The 20879-nt window shown below is 42.0% G+C and overlaps 1 protein-coding gene across 1 annotated transcript in view; it reads right to left on the bottom strand.

The window, feature by feature from the left end:
* The window catches only part of Cep97 (centrosomal protein 97), a 26475-nt gene extending 8866 nt beyond the window's left edge, over positions 1 to 17609 (bottom strand). The window contains exons 1-9 of the mRNA XM_055594663.1: positions 17561 to 17609; positions 14159 to 14301; positions 10854 to 11012; positions 9196 to 9297; positions 6333 to 6446; positions 5482 to 5648; positions 2996 to 3160; positions 2131 to 2255; positions 822 to 1581 (exon numbers count right to left, since the gene is read on the bottom strand). Coding sequence (XP_055450638.1) covers positions 822 to 1581; positions 2131 to 2255; positions 2996 to 3160; positions 5482 to 5648; positions 6333 to 6446; positions 9196 to 9297; positions 10854 to 11012; positions 14159 to 14301; positions 17561 to 17603 — 1778 coding nt within the window. The 5' untranslated portion in view covers positions 17604 to 17609. The remainder of the gene's footprint in view (positions 1 to 821; positions 1582 to 2130; positions 2256 to 2995; positions 3161 to 5481; positions 5649 to 6332; positions 6447 to 9195; positions 9298 to 10853; positions 11013 to 14158; positions 14302 to 17560) is intronic.
* Between the last annotated feature and the right edge of the window lie 3270 nt (positions 17610 to 20879).

A 20879-nucleotide genomic window follows, 5' to 3' on the forward strand; every position in this document is an offset into this window, starting at 1 on the left:
CACCTGGAGGCCTGTGAGGTAACTGAAAGAGGGCACCTGGAGACCTGTGAGGTAACTGAAAGAGGGCACCGGAGTCCTGAGAGGTAACTAAAAGAGGACACCTGGAGGCCTGCACCTGGTCTGCCCTGACTTTCCCTATTTTAATCCGCATGAAACTGCTAACAATTCACGAGCTCTATAAGTTCATTTAGCAAATCATGGAACCTGAGAACAGTCTTGAGGTGCAGCAACAGTCACCATTTACAACCAATGGCTCAGTCTAGCATCCCTTTTACCCTTCATGAAGCACCTCTCACTTCTGAAACTGGAACTGAATACAATATACTCTGTTGGCTGTTCCCTCTCAGGCTCCTTTGCCACTTTCTCCTAAGCCACCTACAATCTTAATAAACATCACTGGTTGCAATATTAATGAACTCCTAATTGTTCTGGATTGACAGTGAGGCAAACGTATGCCCTGGAACTGAGCAATAAATCCTACCTCAGCCCCAGAATTTCAGTCCCTTTGGATCACTTGTGTCAACTACTTGGTTCTATGTGGACTTCCTCTTCTCCCTTATCCAGTGTTTCCTACAGTATCTGCTTCATTGTGGAGAATCATAGATGCAGTCACTCAACATCTTTCGTGATAACTACATCTATGTACCAACTGCCATGCTGGGGAGGAAGATGCATACGGGGATCTCTACTCTCAAGATGCTCTCAATGTACCAAGGAGATGAAGTACACAAGGGTGGCCTGTCATGACCACAACAGCAGAGTTCCAAAACAACTTCAGAACCTGGCACTGCAAGCCACCAGAACAGCAGTTTCCAACCTACCTCCTTACTTCAGCTGTTAAGCAGACAATGTGCTCCTGCATTCTGCGCAGCCGGATTTCATAACGTACCCCTTTGGCTTGTGGATTGTAGTTCCTGGTATAAAAGCCCCGCCAACAGGCCTGAAGCTTAGTGGCAGCTGCATTTAGTTGCTGGAGGGTGACTTTATCTTGTTCCAAAGCAACAGGTCTCTGGGTAAAAATTCTGCAGGGAAATTTCTCTGAGGTGGTAGGAGACATGGCTTCTTCACTGTTTGGTTCTATGTGGGGCTCAGGAAAAGATGTAAGTCCACGATTATCCTCCGTCAAGATAGCATTGGTGATCACTGACTTGGGACGAGGCAACAGCCCAGCTTTCTCACTTATTCCTGTACTGACCTTACTTTTCAGCAGTTGAGCAGAACTCTTTTTTGTGTCCCATAAAGACTTTTCCTTGTCCTTATCTAAATCCTGGTTTTCTAGCCCTTTCATGGATTCATCTGCAACATCATCATCATCTTCCAGGCCCAAGTTAATACCCTGTAGCCTCAGTTCAACAGTGGGTGACACCGGAGACAGTCCTGATGCAACTGGCATAAAAGTGGACTCTGAAGAGAGCATACTACAGTTTAGCTTGTCCTCATCTGTCTGTATATCTTCCAGGTGAAGGTCATTCCGAGAGTATCTTGTAGTGTGTGCAGAAGCCGGGAAGTTACTCTTAATAGCATATAATTGATCATCATTACTGCTCATCCCAACCCAAGAATTGATTTGGAGGATGGGTTCTAGAAGAATCAAGAGAGCACCATTAAATCACCAAATATTTGAAAAGCCTTCTTAACTGTATACTTAACCACTTTTTATATTTATTTAGGTACTGTGTATGTGTGACTGTGTGTGTGTTTGTGTGAAGAAAATAGCAGATTCCTTATAAAAGTAGAGTTACAGTTGGTTGTGTCTATAGTTCCAGGGGATCTGATGCCCTCTTCTCACCTTCACAGACTCCTATATGTATGTCACATACATATAAACACTCTCACATACATACATAAAGCAAGTATTTAAAGAAAGAAAGAGAAACAGAGAGAGAAAGAAAGAAAGAAAGAAAGAAAGAAAGAAAGAAAGAAAGAAAGAAAGAAAAAAGGAAGAGTGTTGAGTCATGAGGATTTAAGGCAAGCTTGAGACCAGCCTGGGAGCTACATGATGAGTTTCAGACCAGTCAGAGCTACAATGAGAGACCTTGTCAGAAACTGTTTTATGACCCAGTAAGTCAAATGAGTTGAAAAGTAGTGCAGCAGGTGTTTCTTAGGCACTGGGTATGATGAGTTCCTTACCGCTTTCCTGGAACTCTTGGACAGGGCTGGAACATTCAGGTGAAAGGGGCACCTTTGTTTCAACAGGAGCAAGAGGAGACAGCTCTTCATTTTGGCTTTGGTTCATCAGCTGCCTCTGGTGAAACCTAAAAAATCAATAATGTCATCTAACACAAACTAAGGAAAAGCTCTCCTGCTACCTAAGTTAACAGTGTTAAGACAGAAGCTTAACACTGCCAGGGGCATCTTTAGCCACTGGCAAACTATAGTATCCTTTGAATGCATTGTGTAAAAAAGGTTAGGTTTTTTTTAATTGTTAGACAGAGATGGGGATGGCAACACATGCCTATAAACCCAGCACTGTGGAGGTAGAGGCCACAGAATCAGTTGTTCAAAGTCACCCTCTCCAACATAATGAGTTGAAGGTCAATCTAGTTTATAGGAGAAGACCCTGTTGTAATCTACACAATTAACTGTCCACATGACATTATATGAACACAATTTCATATGCAAAAACACTGAAAGATGCTTTGTTAATATTAGCACCCAACATGCTACATGAGGCACCTACACTAAAAGGCCAAGTACTTTTCTTCAAATGTTAAGGCTCAAACCTAGGCCTCCTACATGCAAGGGCAAATCTACCACTAGGCTATGACCTTGGCATTGACAAATATCCCATTCTTCTGTTATCATATTGTTTGGTTCTCCCACCCAAGAAATGATTGGCAAAGAAACTTCTGAGGAACAAGCCACACTGTGTAACTCAGCTTCTCCGCAGTGACACAGGGCCCAAGTGTTCCAATGTGTGCCTTCCACCACAGGAAGTCTGAGCTACCTTCACCTCCAAATCCCTCAGCTGATACAAATAAACAAACGGGCTTACCTCTGTTTGCTCAGAATCTTCTCAAGTTTGGCATCCTCTGCAGTTTGAAGACCCAGTGCAGAAATAAGAGGACAGACTGTAGCCAGGTACTGAACTAGCTGGACATGCTGGCCAGGCCGATATGCTCTTCCCTTGCCTTGACTATAGAGCCATTCCGCCTTCAGACTGGGGAATAAGGAAGAGGTAACAGCACAAGGGTGGTCAATACATTGTTAAGAGACAGTGATCTTCCTTGTGAATCTACTCTACAAAAACCACTGTTTTCCTTTTCTTTTTTTTTTTTTAAGATTTATTTATTATTTATATAGCATTCTGCCTGCTCACCAGAAGACAGTACCAGATCTCACTGTAGATGGTTATAAGCCACCATGTGGTTACTGGGAATTGAACTTGGGACCTTTGGAAGAGCAGCCAGTGCTCTTAGCCTCTGAGCCATCTCTCCAGCCCCCTTAGGTTTTTCATAAAAAAAGATTACTCAACTTTACTTACTTGGTTTTAGTCAATTTTGAAGGGTGTTGGTGGTGATGTGTGCGCACGTGTGTGTGCATATATGTGTATGTGGTTTTGTTTAATTTTGTTGTTGCTTTTGGAGACAAGGTCTCAAGTAGCCAAGGCTGGTCTTGAACTTGCTATAGCTGAAGCTAGCCTTCCTGGCTCTACCTCCAAAGTATTGTGATTACTGACTTGTTTGATGTTTTAAGGTACTAAAAAATTAGAGCAGGCTGACGGTGTAGTTTAGATGATAGAGCACTGGTCTAGCATGTATGAAGCCCTGGATTCAATCCCCAGGACCATATGAAGCCAGCATAGAAGCAGGCCTGGAATCCTGCCTCTGAGGTGGTGAAGGCAGGGAGATCAGATCATCCTTGGCTACACAGAGACCTCAAGAACAGCCTGGATGAGGTTAAGAACACCGGCTGTTCTTCCAAAGGTCCTGAATTCAATTCCCAGCAACCACATGGTGGCTCATAACCATCTATAGCGAGATCTGGTGCCCTCTTCTGGTGTGTAGATACACATGCAGGCAGAAAGCTGTATAAATAAATCTAAGAAAGAAAAAAAAAAAAAGCAGCCTGGGGGTACATAAAACCCTGTCTCAATATACTATATGCCTCCTGATTTACTATTATTTTATTTTTAATATGAATGTATAGGGCCAGTAAGATAACTAAGCAGGTAAATGCACTTGTTATTCAGACCATTATAATGAACCCCTGAAACCTACATAGAAAGCCAGATTCTGTAATCCCAGAATTCTACTGCAAAATGAAGAGGTAGAGGGATTCATCCAAGATCTTATACTATATCCATAATGTGGTTTCTAGGAAAGAGTGCTACCATCTCCAAGCAATCAACAAAAGAACTTTTAGGAAGTAGTTTTTGTAAGGTTCGGATTTAGACTTACTAGTCCCAACCTCTAGAGCTAATATTCACTGGTTTTCACTTATTTATTTTTATTTTATATGTATGGGTATTTTGCCTGTATGTGTATCTATGTACCACATGCACTTGAAGGACATAAGAGGGCATAGCGTCCCCTAGAACTGGAGTTACAGCTGGTTGTGGGTTACCACGTGGACACAGGGAATGGAACCCAAAAAAAGCAGCCAGTGCTCATATCTGCTGAGCCATCTCTCCATCCCACCCACCCCTTTTTTTATATATACTTGTTCCATAGTTGAGTATGATTTTGAATTTCTGATCTTTCTGCTCCCATCTCTCCAGTGGCAGAATCACAGGCATACAGCACCATGGCCAGTTCTATGAGAAAACCAGGACTCTAAGTCTCACAGTGAAATGAAGCTTGCTCTTTGCTAGCTACCCAGCAACCCACCCATTTCTGACCCCCTCTCACCCAGTCCCTGAACTACAGGTACGAGAAGCTATACTTGGCTTCTTATATGGCTTCTATGAATTCAAACTCAGGTCCTCGTGCTTGCCGAGCAAGAAGCTTCAAACATGGGAGGCAAGCACTCTACTGAGTTGTATTCCCTAACCCTGGGGCTGGGTCTTACATAGCACAGCTGTTCTAGAACCAACAGTTCTAGATCCTAGGATGTATCCTAGGATGACAATGACCTCCTAATTCTTCTGCCTCTATTTCTCAAGTGCTGGGATTATTGGCATGTGCACCACACCTGGCTCCCAGCCTTGATATGTATTTTCGGTCCTTTGTAGGAAAGGAGGGAGAATCCTAAATAACCAACATTTTTAACTTCTAAACACACACTTTAAAAAAATTAAATGATTAGCAAGATGGTGGTGGTCCAAACCTTTAGTTCTAGTACTCAGGAGGCAGAGGCAGGTGGATCTCTGAGTCGAAAGTCTACAGAGCAAGTTCCAGGACAGCCAGGGCTACAAAGAAAAAGCCTGGCTCAAAACAATGAAAAACAAACAAGCAAAATCAACAATCTGTATCAAACTAGAAAAGGTCTTTCCCAAAACTTTCTTGATTGATACCATGTTAAACAAATTATATTGTTTACCTTTCCTTCTGAGAAATCACATATCCATCTAGTACTCTGAGATTTAAACACCAGCTGACAATGTACGGCCGATAGTCAAACCCTGGAATGGATGGGGTTGCCATCACACAAGGATTGTTCATAATTGACAACTGCTCCAATTCACTTAAAGAGGCCAAAAACGAGATCTACAACAAAAGACATCTTTGTTGAGCAAAATGAATGGTTAGTGTCAAGCACAGGGTTTCCGCTGATTACATAACTTTGGCAGCATTTGAGAATGTCACAATTTCCCTCTTGTTCTAAAAAGTATCAAGCAATAGTCTACTATTAGCCACTGACTTCCAAAACTCTAAAAACCTGACCATTTGTCCTTGCTGAACAACAGAAAAGTATCAGCACTATTTCCTAGTTGAGAAAACTGTATTTATTTTTCTTTGAGGCAGGGTCTCATTTAGCCCAGGCTGACCTTTAGCTTCTAATTCTCCTGCCTCCATTTACCAAGCACTGAGGTTACAGACATGCAAGAATATACCTGGCTTGAGAAAAACCCTATTTAAATGTAACAGCAGCCAAGGAAAGGTGGACAGGTATATTATTGGCCCCTATATTTCTGATCTTCCTGCTTCCTCTCCTGATGCCTCTCTCTTCTACCAATCACCAGTGTGATGATAACTGAAGCATTAAAACTGAAATTCAGCCTGATGACCTGCCAGTGTTAAGAACAAGTAGGAAAAAAAATAATGGTGCTCTAGGGCCAAGTGTTTCACGGTGGCAGCATTTTCTCCCAAGATAGTCACAGTCTAAAAGTGAGCTCCAGAAACTCTCCTGTCTCTCCTGGACTTCCCCACAGAGTAGCTTCAATTTTTTACCTCATTTAAGTCTCGGATTTCATTTTCTGCCAAAGACAATATAGAGAGACTTCTGGGTAGATAAGCAGGAGCCATTCTAAGAGAGGTGATGATGTTTCCATGTAAAAGCAAGGTCTTGAAAGAAAAAAATTACAGATTAACAATATATAAATATACTGACAGCCAGGTGTGATGGCACATGCCTTCAATCCCAGAGGCAGGCGGATCTCTGAGTTTGAGGCCAGCCTGGTCTACAGGACTAGGACAGCCAGGACTACAAAAAGAAACCCTGTCTTGAAAAGCCAAAAAATTAAAAATAAAAAAATAAATAAATAAATTGACTTGACAATGCCAAAATGGTGCCTGCAAGAATAAAGAGATTCTTTTGTTATACTTCTCATCACACATAATTCAAAGATTAATACTTTGAAGGTGCCTAAGTGATCTTTGATCCAACCAAGGTTTAAGACTTACACAAGAACACAGTTGATGTAGTACCTAGCTATACTGTGATGCACTAGCATGCTATACAATTTAAGTTAATACACAAAGCAATCTCCAACATAGTTATTGGTTTCTTTCTAAAATATCAAAATAAGATGGGTGTGATGGCACATGCCTTTAATCCCAGCACTGGGGAGGCAGAAGCCACCCTGGTTTATAGAGTAGGTTCCAAGACAGCCAAGGCTATACACAGAAACCCTGTCTCTTAAAACCAAAAACCAAACCAAACCAAACAGCAGAAACAAAAAGCCCACATCAAAAGAAGGGCTGGTACCACATGGTGGTGGCACATGCTTTTAATGCCAGCACTCAGGAGATGGATCTCTGAGTTCAAGACCAGCCTGGTCTTCAGAGTGAGTTTCAAGACAGCCAGAGCTACACAGAAAAACCCTGTCTCAAAAAAAGGGTGATGGGGGCTGGATACCTAGCTTGGCACATAAGTGTTTGCTTTACAACCATGAAAACCTATAATCAAGTCCCCACACCCACGTAAAAAGCTGGCAATGGTAGCTCATATTTATGACCTAACACTGAGGGGTAGAAATAAGTGGATTTCTAGCCAGCCAACAGCTAAAAAAGTGAACTTCTGGTTCAGTAAGAGAATATTTCAAAGTAATCAGGTAGAGAAGGGTTGGAAGATGCCCAACATCCTATTCTACCCTCCACATGTGCACACATATGTTCATCCACACTCATGTCATGTACTACACTCACATCTAACACACACATATACTCAAATACACACACGTGCACATACCCGTAAAATAAAAACAATCACATAGAAAGCAAATTTGCTAAAGAGACAGATAAACCACAATTCATTCTTTACAACATTTTTGGCTTACTAGAAGCCAACCAAAAGCAGAAATTGTCGCTCGCAGACATGGCTGACTCATATTAAGTCAGTAATAATAAAGAATAAGTCCAAGGGGTGAAGTAATGTTTCAGTGGCTAAGCCTGCTTACTGCTCTTGCAGAGGTCTAGGTTTAGTTGCCATAACAGTGGCTCACAACCACCTGTGACTGCAGCTCCAAGTTATCCAATACGGGCACAAAGCCACACACATACACATAAATAAAAGAAGTCTTTTAAAAAGAATAAGTCTAAGATACTGTAAACATTCAGGATTCTGTTTAGATATTCATGCATCCATTCCAGGGGGGGGAAAAAAGGTATAACAAAAAAGAAAAATGCACCAGGTGCAGTGGCACACGCCTGTAATCCCAGCACTCAGGGAGGCAGAGGCTGGCAGATCTCTGTGAGTTTGAGGCCAGCAAGGCCTACAAAGCAAGCCCAGGACAGCCAAGAGAAACCCTGTCTTGAAAAAAAAACAAAAGTCAAAAAAAGAAAAATGTACAAAATATCCAATCATCTTTAGCTCCTTTGAATTCTCTTAGCATTTAGCGGGAGAGCTGCAAACCTTGCTTAGAATTATTGTTGTTATAAAATGATTTCTGGTCAAGAGGTAGAGAAAATAGACCTTCAGATTCTACTTTGAAGGCTTGAAAAATCTAATAATATTCAATTAAGAAAAAAATACAGGAAAAAAAAACTCTACATATGATTTTGGTTTAGATTTTATTATTTATTATGTATGTAGGTGTTTTGCCTACATGTATGTGTGTGAACCATGTGTGTGCCTGGTGCCTATGGAGACCAGAAGAGGGAATTAGATCCCCTGAAACCAGGATTACAGATAGTTGTTAGCTACTGTATGGTACTAGGAATCAAACCAAGCTCCTCTGGCACAGCAGCCAGTGCTCTTAACAATTGAGCCATCTTTCCACCCTCCACATTTATTAATTGAAATTGATTCTATTAATTAAGTTATACTTAGTATTAAAACAGTATCCTCCAGAATAGGAAAAAAGAAACACATAAACAAAACCACACACCAGACAGATGGACAAAGAAGCAAATGAATCACTTGAGCCCAGGAGTTCAAGACCAACCTAGACAACAAAGTGCTACCTCATCTAAAAAAAAAACAAAATAAAGCTGGGCTAGGTGGCATACGCCTTTAATCCCAGCACTCAGGAGGCAGAGGCAGGCAGATCTCTGTGGGTTTGAGACAAGCCTGGTCTACACAGACAGTTCCAGGACACACAGACAGACAGACAAACAGATGGAACTACATAACAGAGAGACCCTGTCTCAAAAAACAAAGAAAAAACAATACTCATTTATGATGGATTGCTATCAAACTTTACCATTATATACTCACGAAAGCCCATAGCATTTGACCCTTTCAAAAATGAGAAAGAGAAAGAGATCTTGATATACAGTACACAGCAGGCTGAGATTATACCAATGAGAACACATTTTTTGCAATTCTTTATAATTGTGGCAATTTTTAAGAAGTGGCAGAAGACTCACTTACCTTCAAAGATACCAACTTCGATAGATCACCTATCTGGGGTATGTTATTGTCTGACAAATCAAGGTGTTGTAGAGCTGCACAGCTACTTATTTGTTCCATGGTCTATTACAAGAAAAGCATCACATCATTCAGTGCACTTAACATAAACAAACAAAATGGTCCCCTAACTCTTTGTAGCTGAGCCTCCTCTTGAAACTAGAAGCAGAGCAATGGAGATAAGCATGAGAAAGGGAGAGCAAAATTTAGAAAAAAGCCATGATGCAAGCTTCCAAGACTACCAAGCAATTCATACTGTCCCAAATACTTATAGCCCAAAGAAACTTCAGTGGGATCTAACTCTTAGTAGAGAAAAGAATTTACACATTTAGGATGAAAACAAACAACCCACATTAAATTCTGGCTCTGTGGTCAGGGGGGACAAGAGTAAAGCAATGTCTTCTAAAGATACCACCGGCGCATTGCACTCATGAATGCACAGCAGCTGTGGTTATCCGTACAAGGCCCACAAAAGAGCAAGCCAAGCAACATTCAGCAGAGAGGCAGAAGCCCCACCCCTGAGGACCTATGGACAGCTAATGGCTTCCTTAAGAGTGTGGCCCCTAGTAGGTCAACCATGGTCCAGTGAATGGCGCTACACCCAGGAGTACATGGACAGCATAAACTGGACTTGACGGGTTATTTTAAAAAAGAGAAAGACATCAACTTGGGTAAGGAGGTGGGGACAGATCTAGAAAGAGTTAGAAAAGAAGTGTTAAATGAATATGATCAAAATTTTCTGTATTTGTATGAAATCCTATAAGAATAAATATTTTTTTTTAATTTTGGGCTCTGCAACTTCTTGGATGTATGAGCTGGGACAGGTTATTAACTTTTCTGTGATTCAGTTGTCCTATCTCTGTAATAAGCATAATAACTATACCTAAGGTCTCACAGGCTCACATGAGCTTATTACACACCAGGTGCTTAGAGAAGGACCTAGCATAAGGTAGGTGCTCAGTAGAGCATTATCATTATCATTTACTCTAGTCCCCTCATCTAGCACATCAGAAAATAAGATATAGAAATGGTTATTAACTTATCCAAAATTATTCAGTCCCTATGTGGCAGGAGTAGGAGTAGATAGAATCCAGATCTCTTGACTTTGACAAACCTTTTTCCATTTACCATTAAAAATTTACTTAAAATTTAACTCCGTGGGAAAGAATCTCTTTCCCCATCATTCTAGCATTTTATTTAATTTTCAAGTATAATGTAGATTGTCTATTCACATTTAAAAGTATACTCTAACCTGATAGACTAGGATCAGAAGGAAGAGGAGGAAGACCTTCCCTATCAGTGGACTGGGGGAGTGGCATGGGTGGAGAAGGACGGAGGGTGAGATTGGGAGGGGAGGAGGGAGGGACCTACAGGGGACATACAAAGTGAATAAATTGTAATTAATAAAAATTAAAATTAAAAAAGCATACTCTACTGTAGCATATATTTCAGAATGGGGCATGTTCAAACTTTCTGTTGGCACAGATCGTAAAAGCAGACATTTTCATTTTTATAGTCTACTTATATCTATACTTGCCAAGTTTCTTTTTCACAAAGAACAGATTAGCAACAACAACAAAATAATCTCAAAAATTAATTACGGAGAAAAAAAAGTCATTCACCTTCAGATTATTTCCTGCTAAATTCAGCCATTCCAGATGGACTAGGTCCTTCAGCCCTTCCATGCACCCAATACTGTTATGAGGTAAATTTAATACCCGGAGTTGAGTTAGTTTGGCCACACCCATCATCCGAACCAGCCGGTTATTAGCCACTGAGAGCTGTGAAAAAAGGAACATTATTATTCCAGGAAACAAAATATATATGTCCATACATATTACTTTCACATTATGGTAAATGGTCAAACATTCCCAAATACACAAACCTAATTTATACTTATTATACATATCATTTACATATATTACCGACAAATATAAACTGGAATTTGCCTATTAGACGGGAAGGAACCATGTGTAGTACTATAAACCCAGTTGAAAGCCCATGGGGGGGGGGGGGAGAACAGAAGCCCAGTGAAGAAGCTACTGGTGTTTTTTGCTAATGGATACAATGTACCTGTAAATTTGCATCCTAAATAAATATATATGCACCCCCAGAACAATGCTGCAGGCAGCTTTACTCAAGGAAGCATCTTTTGCAGTAGTTATTAGTGACTGCAGAAACTCAGGAGTGATCAAACTGCAGGAAGTAAGTAGCTGTTAAATGCCCCGCCGTAAATGGGGCATCTTTAACATCTCCTCCAAGCCTTGAGGAGCACAGTGGAAGAAGGGCAGAAGGAATGTAAGAGCTGGAGGAAAGAGGTGAGAGAAAGGTGACTTTTGGGTATTACATGGCTGTTGTACTCTTAAACTCAAAGTAGTACAAGATCTCTAAGGCTTCGCTCCTCCACAAGCTGGAGGCAAGGAGAGGAGCTTGGAAGATCCTACCCCTCCCTGAGTTAGTGGTTTATGGAGGAAGGAAAGACACTTTCAGTGTCTTCAGTGCCGTAGCCACTGGTGTCTATGCGCCTGTAAACAGATTCTCAATCATGCCCCTCATGAAATTCACTAGGTCACAAAAAGAGACGTCGTCAGGAAGAAGGAGGAGGAAGAGGGGAGGAGCAGAAGACACGAAAAACTAGTAGGAAGATGGGCGTGGTGGCACACACCTTTAATCCCAGCACTTGCATGGCAGAGGCAGGAGGATCTCTGTGAGTTCCAGGCCAGCTTGGTCTACAAAGCAAGTCCAGGACAGCCAGGACTTGATACATAGAGAAACCTTGTCTCAAAGAACCAAAACAAACAATAACAACCACAAACAGTAGGGGCCACTTGAGAAGAGAAAGGGGATTAGGGAGAGTGGGAAGGAAACAAGAGAGTAATGGAAATGAATATATCAATATATGTATATACGTATTCAGGAAAAGTGAAACACAGCATTATGCATAATCAATGTATGCTTACACATTTTAAAATAGAGATAAAGCTGAATAAGACTTCTGTCAAGTATACCTAAAGAAACTAATCAAGAGGGAGGGCTCTTGCTAAAATGCTCAATTCCTATCCAGAAAGGCAAAGAGGCTGGACATCAGAAGAAGGAGAAAAGAGGGAACAAGTCAGGAGCTTCACACAGAGGCTGAAAGGCTCTGAAAGGCTCTGCCCTGCAGAATATCAATGCAGATGCTGAGACTTAGGGCAACCTTTGGGCAGAGTGCAGGAAATCTTAGGAAAGAAGTGGGAAACAGTAAGATCTGGAAAAGACAGGAACTCTATAAGGAGAGCAACAGAACCAAAAAATCTGAGCACAGGGATCTTTCTTGATACTGATACTCCAACCAAGGACTATGCATGGAAATAACCTAACACCCCTGCACAGATGTAGTCCATGGCGGTTCAGTATCCTAGTGGGTTCCATTATAATAGGAACAGGGACTGTCTCTGACATGAACTGATTGGCCTGCTCTTTAATTACCTCCTCCTGAGGGGTAAGCAGAATTACCAGGCCACAGAAGACAATGTAGCCACTCCTGATGAGACCTAATTGACTAGGATCAGAAGGAAGGAAAAGAAGACCTCCCCTATCAGTGGACTTGGGGAGGGGCATGCATGCAGAGGATGGAGGAAGGGAGGGATTGGGACGGGAGGAGGGAGGGAACCACAGGGGGGATACAAAGTGAATAAAGTGTAATTAATAAAGAATTAAAAAAAAAAGACTTCTGGGTCGACTAAAGATATTTGTGTGTAGATGATGTATGTTAGGGGGAGTTGTGTGTGTGTGTGTGTTGTGTATGTTTGTGTTGCATGCTTATGAGTGTAGGGGTGCACAAGCCCATCTATATACATATATACAACAGGCTAGACAGGATTTTGAGTATCTTCCCTTACCACTCTCTGCCCTAAGACAGGCTCTCCCGCTGAACTGGAAGCTCACCATTTGGCTAAGTTCACTGGCCAGCTAGCTCTCGGATCTGCCTGTCTCTCCCCTCCAGTGACCGGGTTATATGTAAACTACATGCCTGGATGCCCAGCTTTTTATGGGGATCCAAATTCAAGCCTGTGTATTTGCAGTGCCAGTATTCTTAACAACTAAACCATCTCCTAAAGACATTTTTAACAGACCAACAACCTGAAAATATAAGCTCCATGATAACTGTCTTCATACCATTTCAGTCAAAAAGTAGGACAATGATAGGTATACTAACAGAGACCAAATGAGCACTTCTTTTTTGTTTGGTTTATTTTGGTGCAATTCTGGTGATTTATATTAGGGCTTTAAGTGTGCTGAGCATGTACACTTAGCATCAAATACATTCCAAACCCAACATTAGATGAATAACTCTTTACCCTGATATGAGGTAAAAATTATGTTACACTATTTTGTCAACATATAATGTTCTCTTTAAGATATATATATTTATTTATGGTAATAGAAAGATGGCTCATCAGTTAAGAGCACCTGCTGCTGTTCCAGAGAATCAAAGTTCAGATCCTAGCGCCCAAGTAAGGTGGCTCACAACCACCTGTACGTAACACCAGCTCCAGGGAATTTGATACCCTCTTCTAGCCTCTGCATGTACCCATATACATGTGGCATACGTTCGTAAATACACATAAATAAAAAGTAAAATAAACAAGAAAATTAAAATATGCATAGAGAGAAAGGGGGGGTATCTGTGTTTGTGTGCACACATACACACAGGTTTGCAGGCACCCTGGATCAAAAGCACAACTGTCTGTAACTCCAGTTCCAGGAGATCTGATGACGCCCCCGCACACACACACATACATGCATAAAAGCAGGCAGAACATCAATGTACATAAAATAAAAATAATTTTTAAAAAAATTGAAGACATTAACTGCTCTCCCAACATATAGAGTAACTTTTTAGTTTTGTTTAGTAATAAATTACACTTATAAAACCCATACCCACCTGTATTAACTGTTTGCATTTCTCTAGATTTTCCAGTTTAATAATCTGATTTTTATCCAGAATCAATGTGTGAACATCAGCTTCACAGGGCAAATTGGGACCTAATTTCTGTAGTCCCTGCCCTGACCAGTTCACCACTAATCCTTGAGAAGAGAAAACAACTTGTTAGAAAGTAAATATGACAGTTGAGCTTAGCATTTTACACTGGGTGAAAAAAAAAAAATACATATGTACTTTTAAAATACACCAGAGCACAAGTATCAAGAGTTTAAAACCACACTAGTCCAGAACTGTGATGACACATTTTCCCTCAGAATTTAAAGTTACAGGCTAGGGATATAGCATGCATGGCCCTAAAAATCGCATTTAAAAAACAGAACTAAGCCAGACTGGATGGCAAATGCCTGTAATCCAAGCACTCTAGGAAGCAAAGGCAGGCTCTGTGAGTTCGAGGCCAGCCTGGCCTACAAAGTGAGTTCTAGGATACCCAAGGCAACATAGTGAAATCCTGTCTCAAAAAAACAAAAAAACAAAAACAAACAAACAAAAAAAGGACTAAAGTTTCCTTTGGAGAAACTTTTTTCTCTTTTTTCTTGAACAAGGTATTTTGTTTCTTTGGTTTCTTTGGGTTTTTTTTTTTTTTTTTTTTTGGAGGTAGGGAGGGATGTTGGTTGTTTTGTTTATTTGTTTGGTGTTTTGTTTTGTTTTTTTCCAGAGACAAGGTTTCTTCTCTGTGTAGCCCTTGCTGTCCTGGAACTAGACCTGTAGACCAGGCTGGCTTCAAACTCAAAGATCCACCGGCTTCTGCCTCTTGAGTGCTGAGATTAAAAACGTGCACCACCACCACTCATCTTATCCCCTTTTTATCCTTCAATGTTCTTCTTTTCTTTTGGATTGTTTTTTTCTTTTGCTGTTGTTTTCTTGTTCTGAGACAGGGTGTGATCCTGACCAGGCTAGCAAAAAACTCACTGTATGTGGAGGCTGGATTTGAACTCCTGATCTTCTTTCCCCCACCTCCCAAGTACTGGGATTTCACAGCAATCCCTGAGACTGAATTTTTCTTTTTTTTATAGCGACCAAACTCTTTATAAGCTAACTACAAGTGCCCCAAGTGTTGTGTATGTATGCGGGGGAGGGTATACATCATGCATGCCCAAGAAGGCCAAAGGAGAATGCTGGGTATCCTGCTCTGTCACTCCTTATGCTCTTGACACACAGTTTCTCACTAAACCTGTAGGCCTATAGCCAGGCTAGAAGTGAGCAAGCCTCCATAGCACTAGGTGCTGGGAGCTTTTTACATGAATGCTGGGCATTTGAACTGCAGTTCTCATACTTTCTCTGTAAGTACTCGTACCCACTGGGCTATCCCCACACTTGTTTTTTTCAGGCAGTGTCTCTCACTGGCCTGGAGCTCATAAAACAGGGCAGGCTACTTGGCCAGAAAGCCCCAAGGATCTGTGGATATCCACCTTCCCAGATTGAGATTGGAAGCTCCTGCCACCAAATTCAACTTTTTTTTACCAGGGTTTTGAGGATTGAGCTCAGGTCCTCATGCTTGCACAGCAAGCACTGTGCCAACTAAACTATCTCCTCAGTTGCTTCAAAATATTTTAAAAATCAAAGTATAGTTAGTTAATTAATTAAGAAAATAAAATGATTCTCTGATTTCACAAGATTGCAGTCAGTACTCAACTAAAGCACTGTAGCATGAATTCAAACTGTAGCTTCCCTGCCTGACCACTATAAACAAGTTTCCTTTTCTTTTTCTCATTTATTTTTCATAGAATGAAAGCCCCCAAAATTAAGGTGGTGTTGGCAGGTTTGGTAACTGAGACCTCTCTCCTAGAGGCTGGCCTCCTCACTGTCTTCCACATGTGCAAATCGCTGGTTGCTCTTAGCCTCTCCCACCTCCACTTCCTCTTGGATCCAGTTAACTTTTCTGCAATATAAAATTCGGATAGCAGCAGTATAAAATAACAACTAGCTGTGATGACGCACACCTTTGATCCCAGCACTCAGGAGGCAGGGACAGACAGAGATCTCTGAGTTTGAGGCCAGCCTGGTCTACAGAGCCAGTTGCAGGATACCCAGGGATGCAAAAAGAAACACTGTCTCAGAAAAAAAAGAAAAAAGAAAAGAAAGAAAAAGAACGTCGATGAGCAGTACACACCGTTAATCCCAGCACTAGGGAGGCAAAGGCAGGAGGATTTGTGTGAGTCTTAGGCCAGTCCCCGGCTACATAATGAGACCCTGTGTAAAAACAAATAAATAAAAAATAAATAAATCAAGTATGCACTATAAACATTGTTCTACATAAAAACATGAGATAATGTAAGAAAAGCACCCAAAATATCATCTGCCTCTTTTTTAAAAAAATGGCTCTGTTGTCTGTTGTCTTGGTGGGGTAGGGAGGTTTACGAACGGCACTATCAGGGGGGCGGGGCCAGGGTAACTGCCAATTTCAAATTTAGGATCAGACTGGGACTACCGTGGAAAGTAATTTTTCGGGACTGCTCTTCTGGAGGGTTTTAATGTTTTCCGGTCTTCTTATCACGTTGAGGCGTCGTGAGCCCCTTCTTTAAGATGAAAACTATGCTGTCCCGGAAAAGCGCACCTAGCGTTCGCCCACAATTCCGAAGGGTCGACACATCTTTTAGCAGAACTCCTCACCACAAGAATTCAGGGTCTCCGGGTTATGAGTCCCGACTCTACCCTGGTGTGTCCTGATCCAGCCAGCTGCTACCACGCCTCAGAGTGTAACCAAAACAAAAGCTCAGGTCCGGCGCCCCACGGAGCCATCATCTCCCAGGCTCAGGCGCACCCCCAGCCTGCACTCTGCCAAACAAAGACCAAACTCGACCCCATTACCCAGCCTTCAGAATGACAGGGGAGCAATGCGCGTCTGGGTCACCCCAGATTCTATCACAGGTACTGGTCACTTTCAAAGAAGAGTTTAGGCAGCCTATGATGCGGTATCAGACAAGATGCTTCCTGAACGTTCTCGGAACCGACGAGAAGGGGGGCGCGGGAAATAAAGAGACTCTGACAATTCCCGTGGGCACTCAGAACTCAAAGTGTATGTCCCAGAAAGGTTGCCGCAGTCCGAAGCCCACTGCCCAGTCAGGCTAAGGAGAGCGCGGGACGGGGGCGCCGGGCACCGCGAAGGCTACTGGGGGGTGAAGTCCCTCATCCAGCCTTCACCGCAATGCTGCCGGACTGGACCAGAGAGTGGGACTACAACTCCCAGTAGGTAGTGCGCCTCCGCGCTGACTACAGCCCCTCATCAAAAGAACTGGTCCAAAACTACCCCTCTAAACCCAGGTTTTCTCTTTACACCAAGCAACTATTTTAATATGACTTTGTGAAGTAAACTTTGGGATTTAGGGGTGGGTAGCATCATACCTTCTCCCGGAGCCAGAGCTCCGTCGGCTCGCGCCACCGCCATACTTGCCGCTTGCTAATGACACCAGGCAACCGTCTTCAGCCGTTCTGTAGGGCTTGAAGTCAGCAGTGGGGAACTGCAAACTACAACTCCCAGGATGCACAGCAGTCAGCCGGCCCAATTGGCTGCCTGAAGGGACTCGAGAAGAAGAGGCTGGGAAAGAGCTTAGGGAAACCCGGACACCTACCTATCTATAGTTGATCGGTGAGCAAACTGCATTGTTAGATAAACCATTTCATTCCAGCCCAGGTGTTTGGGAAATTTGACACTTTTTCCACCTGGCACACTATAAGAACGTTGTTTAAAATAAACTGGTTTTGGAAGCTCATTGTTAGCAGCTACCCATTTTGACAATTCTGGATTAAGTTTAAAAGGTTTCAGCTTCGCTGTAGGAATGATAGTAAACGTTTTGAAATAGTCAAAATGGATACATTGTATTTGCAATTTTACCTAGTTAAATAGATTTAAAGCTTCAGAAAAAGACATTTTTTGTTTTAAGTGGTAGTTCTTACACACTGAACAGAACTTTTGACCAAGGAAGAAGTATATTTGATACGTAAGTGCCCAGAAATTTCTCTGTAGTATTAAAAAAAAAAAAAATAGAAGTTAAAAATAGGTTCCAAAGTCAGGAATACTTGCTTTGTCTGGTTGGAAGGGCACAGGCTTATCCTTTTTTGATTTAACTAAACTCAGTGAAAAAAAAAAAAAAATGGAAATTACAATCTTTGAGAAAGAAGGATAGGGAAAGTGAAAATAAGCTGGGGCTTAAAAGGTAACTCAATAGCACAAAAGGAGCTCCACTTTCTTCCACCAACTGCTCTACATACTGAAAGCCACTCTTGCTGAACTGGCTCTCCAAAGTCTAAGCATTTCTGTTCACAAAAATCCAGTAACTTGATTCTAGCTCTTCGGGCTCATAATTCTAACAGTATTTCCTCTTTCTGGGTTCCCTCTTTTCTTTGACATCATTGCTCTTAAAGACCTTTTCTGTTTCCCATTGCTTCAGTCTAAAGATAATTTTCTAATTCTGAAGAAAGATTAAGAATTCCCTTTCCTGGACCTGCAGAGGCTGATGAATCAACCAAGAACCACGCATGGAGAGGACGTAGACCCCCCTGCTCAGATGTAGCCCATGGGAAGCTCAGTCTGCATGGGGGTACCCTAGTAAGAGGTGCAAAGACAGTCGGTGGCATGAACTCGGTGGCTGGCTCTTTGATCACCTCCCCCGAGGGGGTGCAACCTTTGGGCAGAGTGTAGGGAATCTTATGGAAGAAGGGGGAGATAAAAAAGACCTGGAGGGGACAAAAATTCCACAGGGAGACAAACAGAGCCAAAAAATCTGGGCCCAGGGGACCTGCAAAGACTGATGAATCAATCAAGGACCATGCATGGAGAGGACCTACACCTCCTGCTCAGATATAGTCCATGGCAGCTCAGCCTTCATATGGGGGCTCCCTAGTAATGGGTAGTCACTGGCATGAACTCTGTTGCCTCCTCTTTGATCACTTCCCCCTAGCAAGAGAAAGAGGATCCAGACAGTCCTGATGAGACCTGATAGGCTAGGGTCAGATAGAATGGGGGGAGGACCTTCCCTATTAGTGGACTAGGGGAGGGCATATGGAAGGATGAGAGAGCAAAGATGGGACTGGGAGGAGATGAGGGAGGGGATTACAGCCAGGACATATAAAATAAAAATATCCTTTGGGTTGAGAATATGATTCAGTGGTAAAATGTTTGCCTAGGATGTAAAGAGCCTGGTTTGATCCCTAGCAGTTCCAGATAGCAAAAATCAAAAACGGTAAACAAACAACAGTGTTACCTGTAGATGACACTTTGTAGATGACAGTGTACTGTAATGTCAGAAATAGAAAATGCTATTCCCAAATAAATACGCTTATTCTTTGGAGAAATTTTGTTTTCTGATGTCAATGGTTTATCTTTTTTTTATTGTTACTTTTGTTGTTATTGTTGTTTTGAGACAAGGTGCCACTATGCAGCCAAGGCTAGCCTTGACATACTTCTTACCTGCCTTAACCACTAGAGTGCTGGTGTTACAGGTTTGACCTACCACGCTTGGCTCTTTCTTTTCTTAGATTACATATACTGTGTGTGTGTGTGTACACATGCACAAAGATGCAATGGCACACATGTGGAAATCCAAAGACAACTTTCACAAGTGGGTGGTCATCTTCTACTGTGTGGGTTATGGGAATCGAACTCAGGTCATCAGTCTTGACAGCAAGCTCCTTACTGGCTGAGCCATCTCTCTGTCCCCTCCAATTGTTTTTACTTGTGTTGCCATCAAGAGGAAAGGGTTAGTAGGGAGTGATGTTTATATTTGCTTTTTTTTTTTTTAAAGACAGTTTCTTTATTATGTGGATCTGATTATCCCAGAACTCACTAAGTAGACCAAGCAGGCCTTGAACTCATAAAGATCCACCTGTCTCTGCCTCTGGACCACTGGAATTAAAGGTTTGGGCCATAATACCTGGTTTGCATTGTTTTCATACATATGAAATAGTAAGATTGCTCTTCACTCAATGGCAGGCTCTTAGACCTCCCCACCCCCCAAGGGAGGAGCAGTCCTGCTAGGCCACAGAGGAGGACTTTGCAGCCAGTTCTGAAGATACCTGATAAAACAGGGTCAGATGAAAGGGGAGGAGGTCCTCCCCAATCAGTGGACTTAGAAAGGGGCAGGGAGGAGATGAGGGAGGGAGGGAGGGTTGGGGGGGAATGAGGGAGCAGGATACAGAGTTAATAAAATGTAACTAATAATAAAATAAATAAATAATAAGGCTGCTCTTCAAGGAAAGGGTCTCTTGTTTAAAGGAAGGGGAATTTTTATTATTTTGTTATTGTTATAATTATTATTTATTAAAACTTATTCACTTTGTATCCTCTCTGTTGCCCCCTACTTCATCTCCTCCCAGTCCCACCCTCCTTTCTTCTACTCCCCCAATGTCCCTCCCCTAGTCCACCAATAGGGGAGGTCCTCCTCCCCTACTATCTGATCCTAGCCTAGCTGGATTTTCATGGTTGGAATGGATGAGATCTATTCCCCAACTCAGCTCATCTCCTAAATTATTTTATTATTTTAAGGGAGAATATTATAGTTGTCTTAGGAGACATTGAGGATGCCAGGGCTTTGCTGAGATCCTTTGAAGAGAAGCAGTTTTATCCTGGTCAAAAGAATAGGGTACCTCTTGTCCCAACTGGAGACATGACATTCTGATTGCTCCAAGGAATAGAACATTACATACTATTTATTGTTGCCTAATT

The sequence above is a fragment of the Psammomys obesus genome, unplaced genomic scaffold, assembly GCF_907164565.1.
Source record: "Psammomys obesus unplaced genomic scaffold, mPsaObe1.curated_primary_1811, whole genome shotgun sequence".
Classification (NCBI taxonomy): domain Eukaryota; kingdom Metazoa; phylum Chordata; class Mammalia; order Rodentia; family Muridae; genus Psammomys; species Psammomys obesus.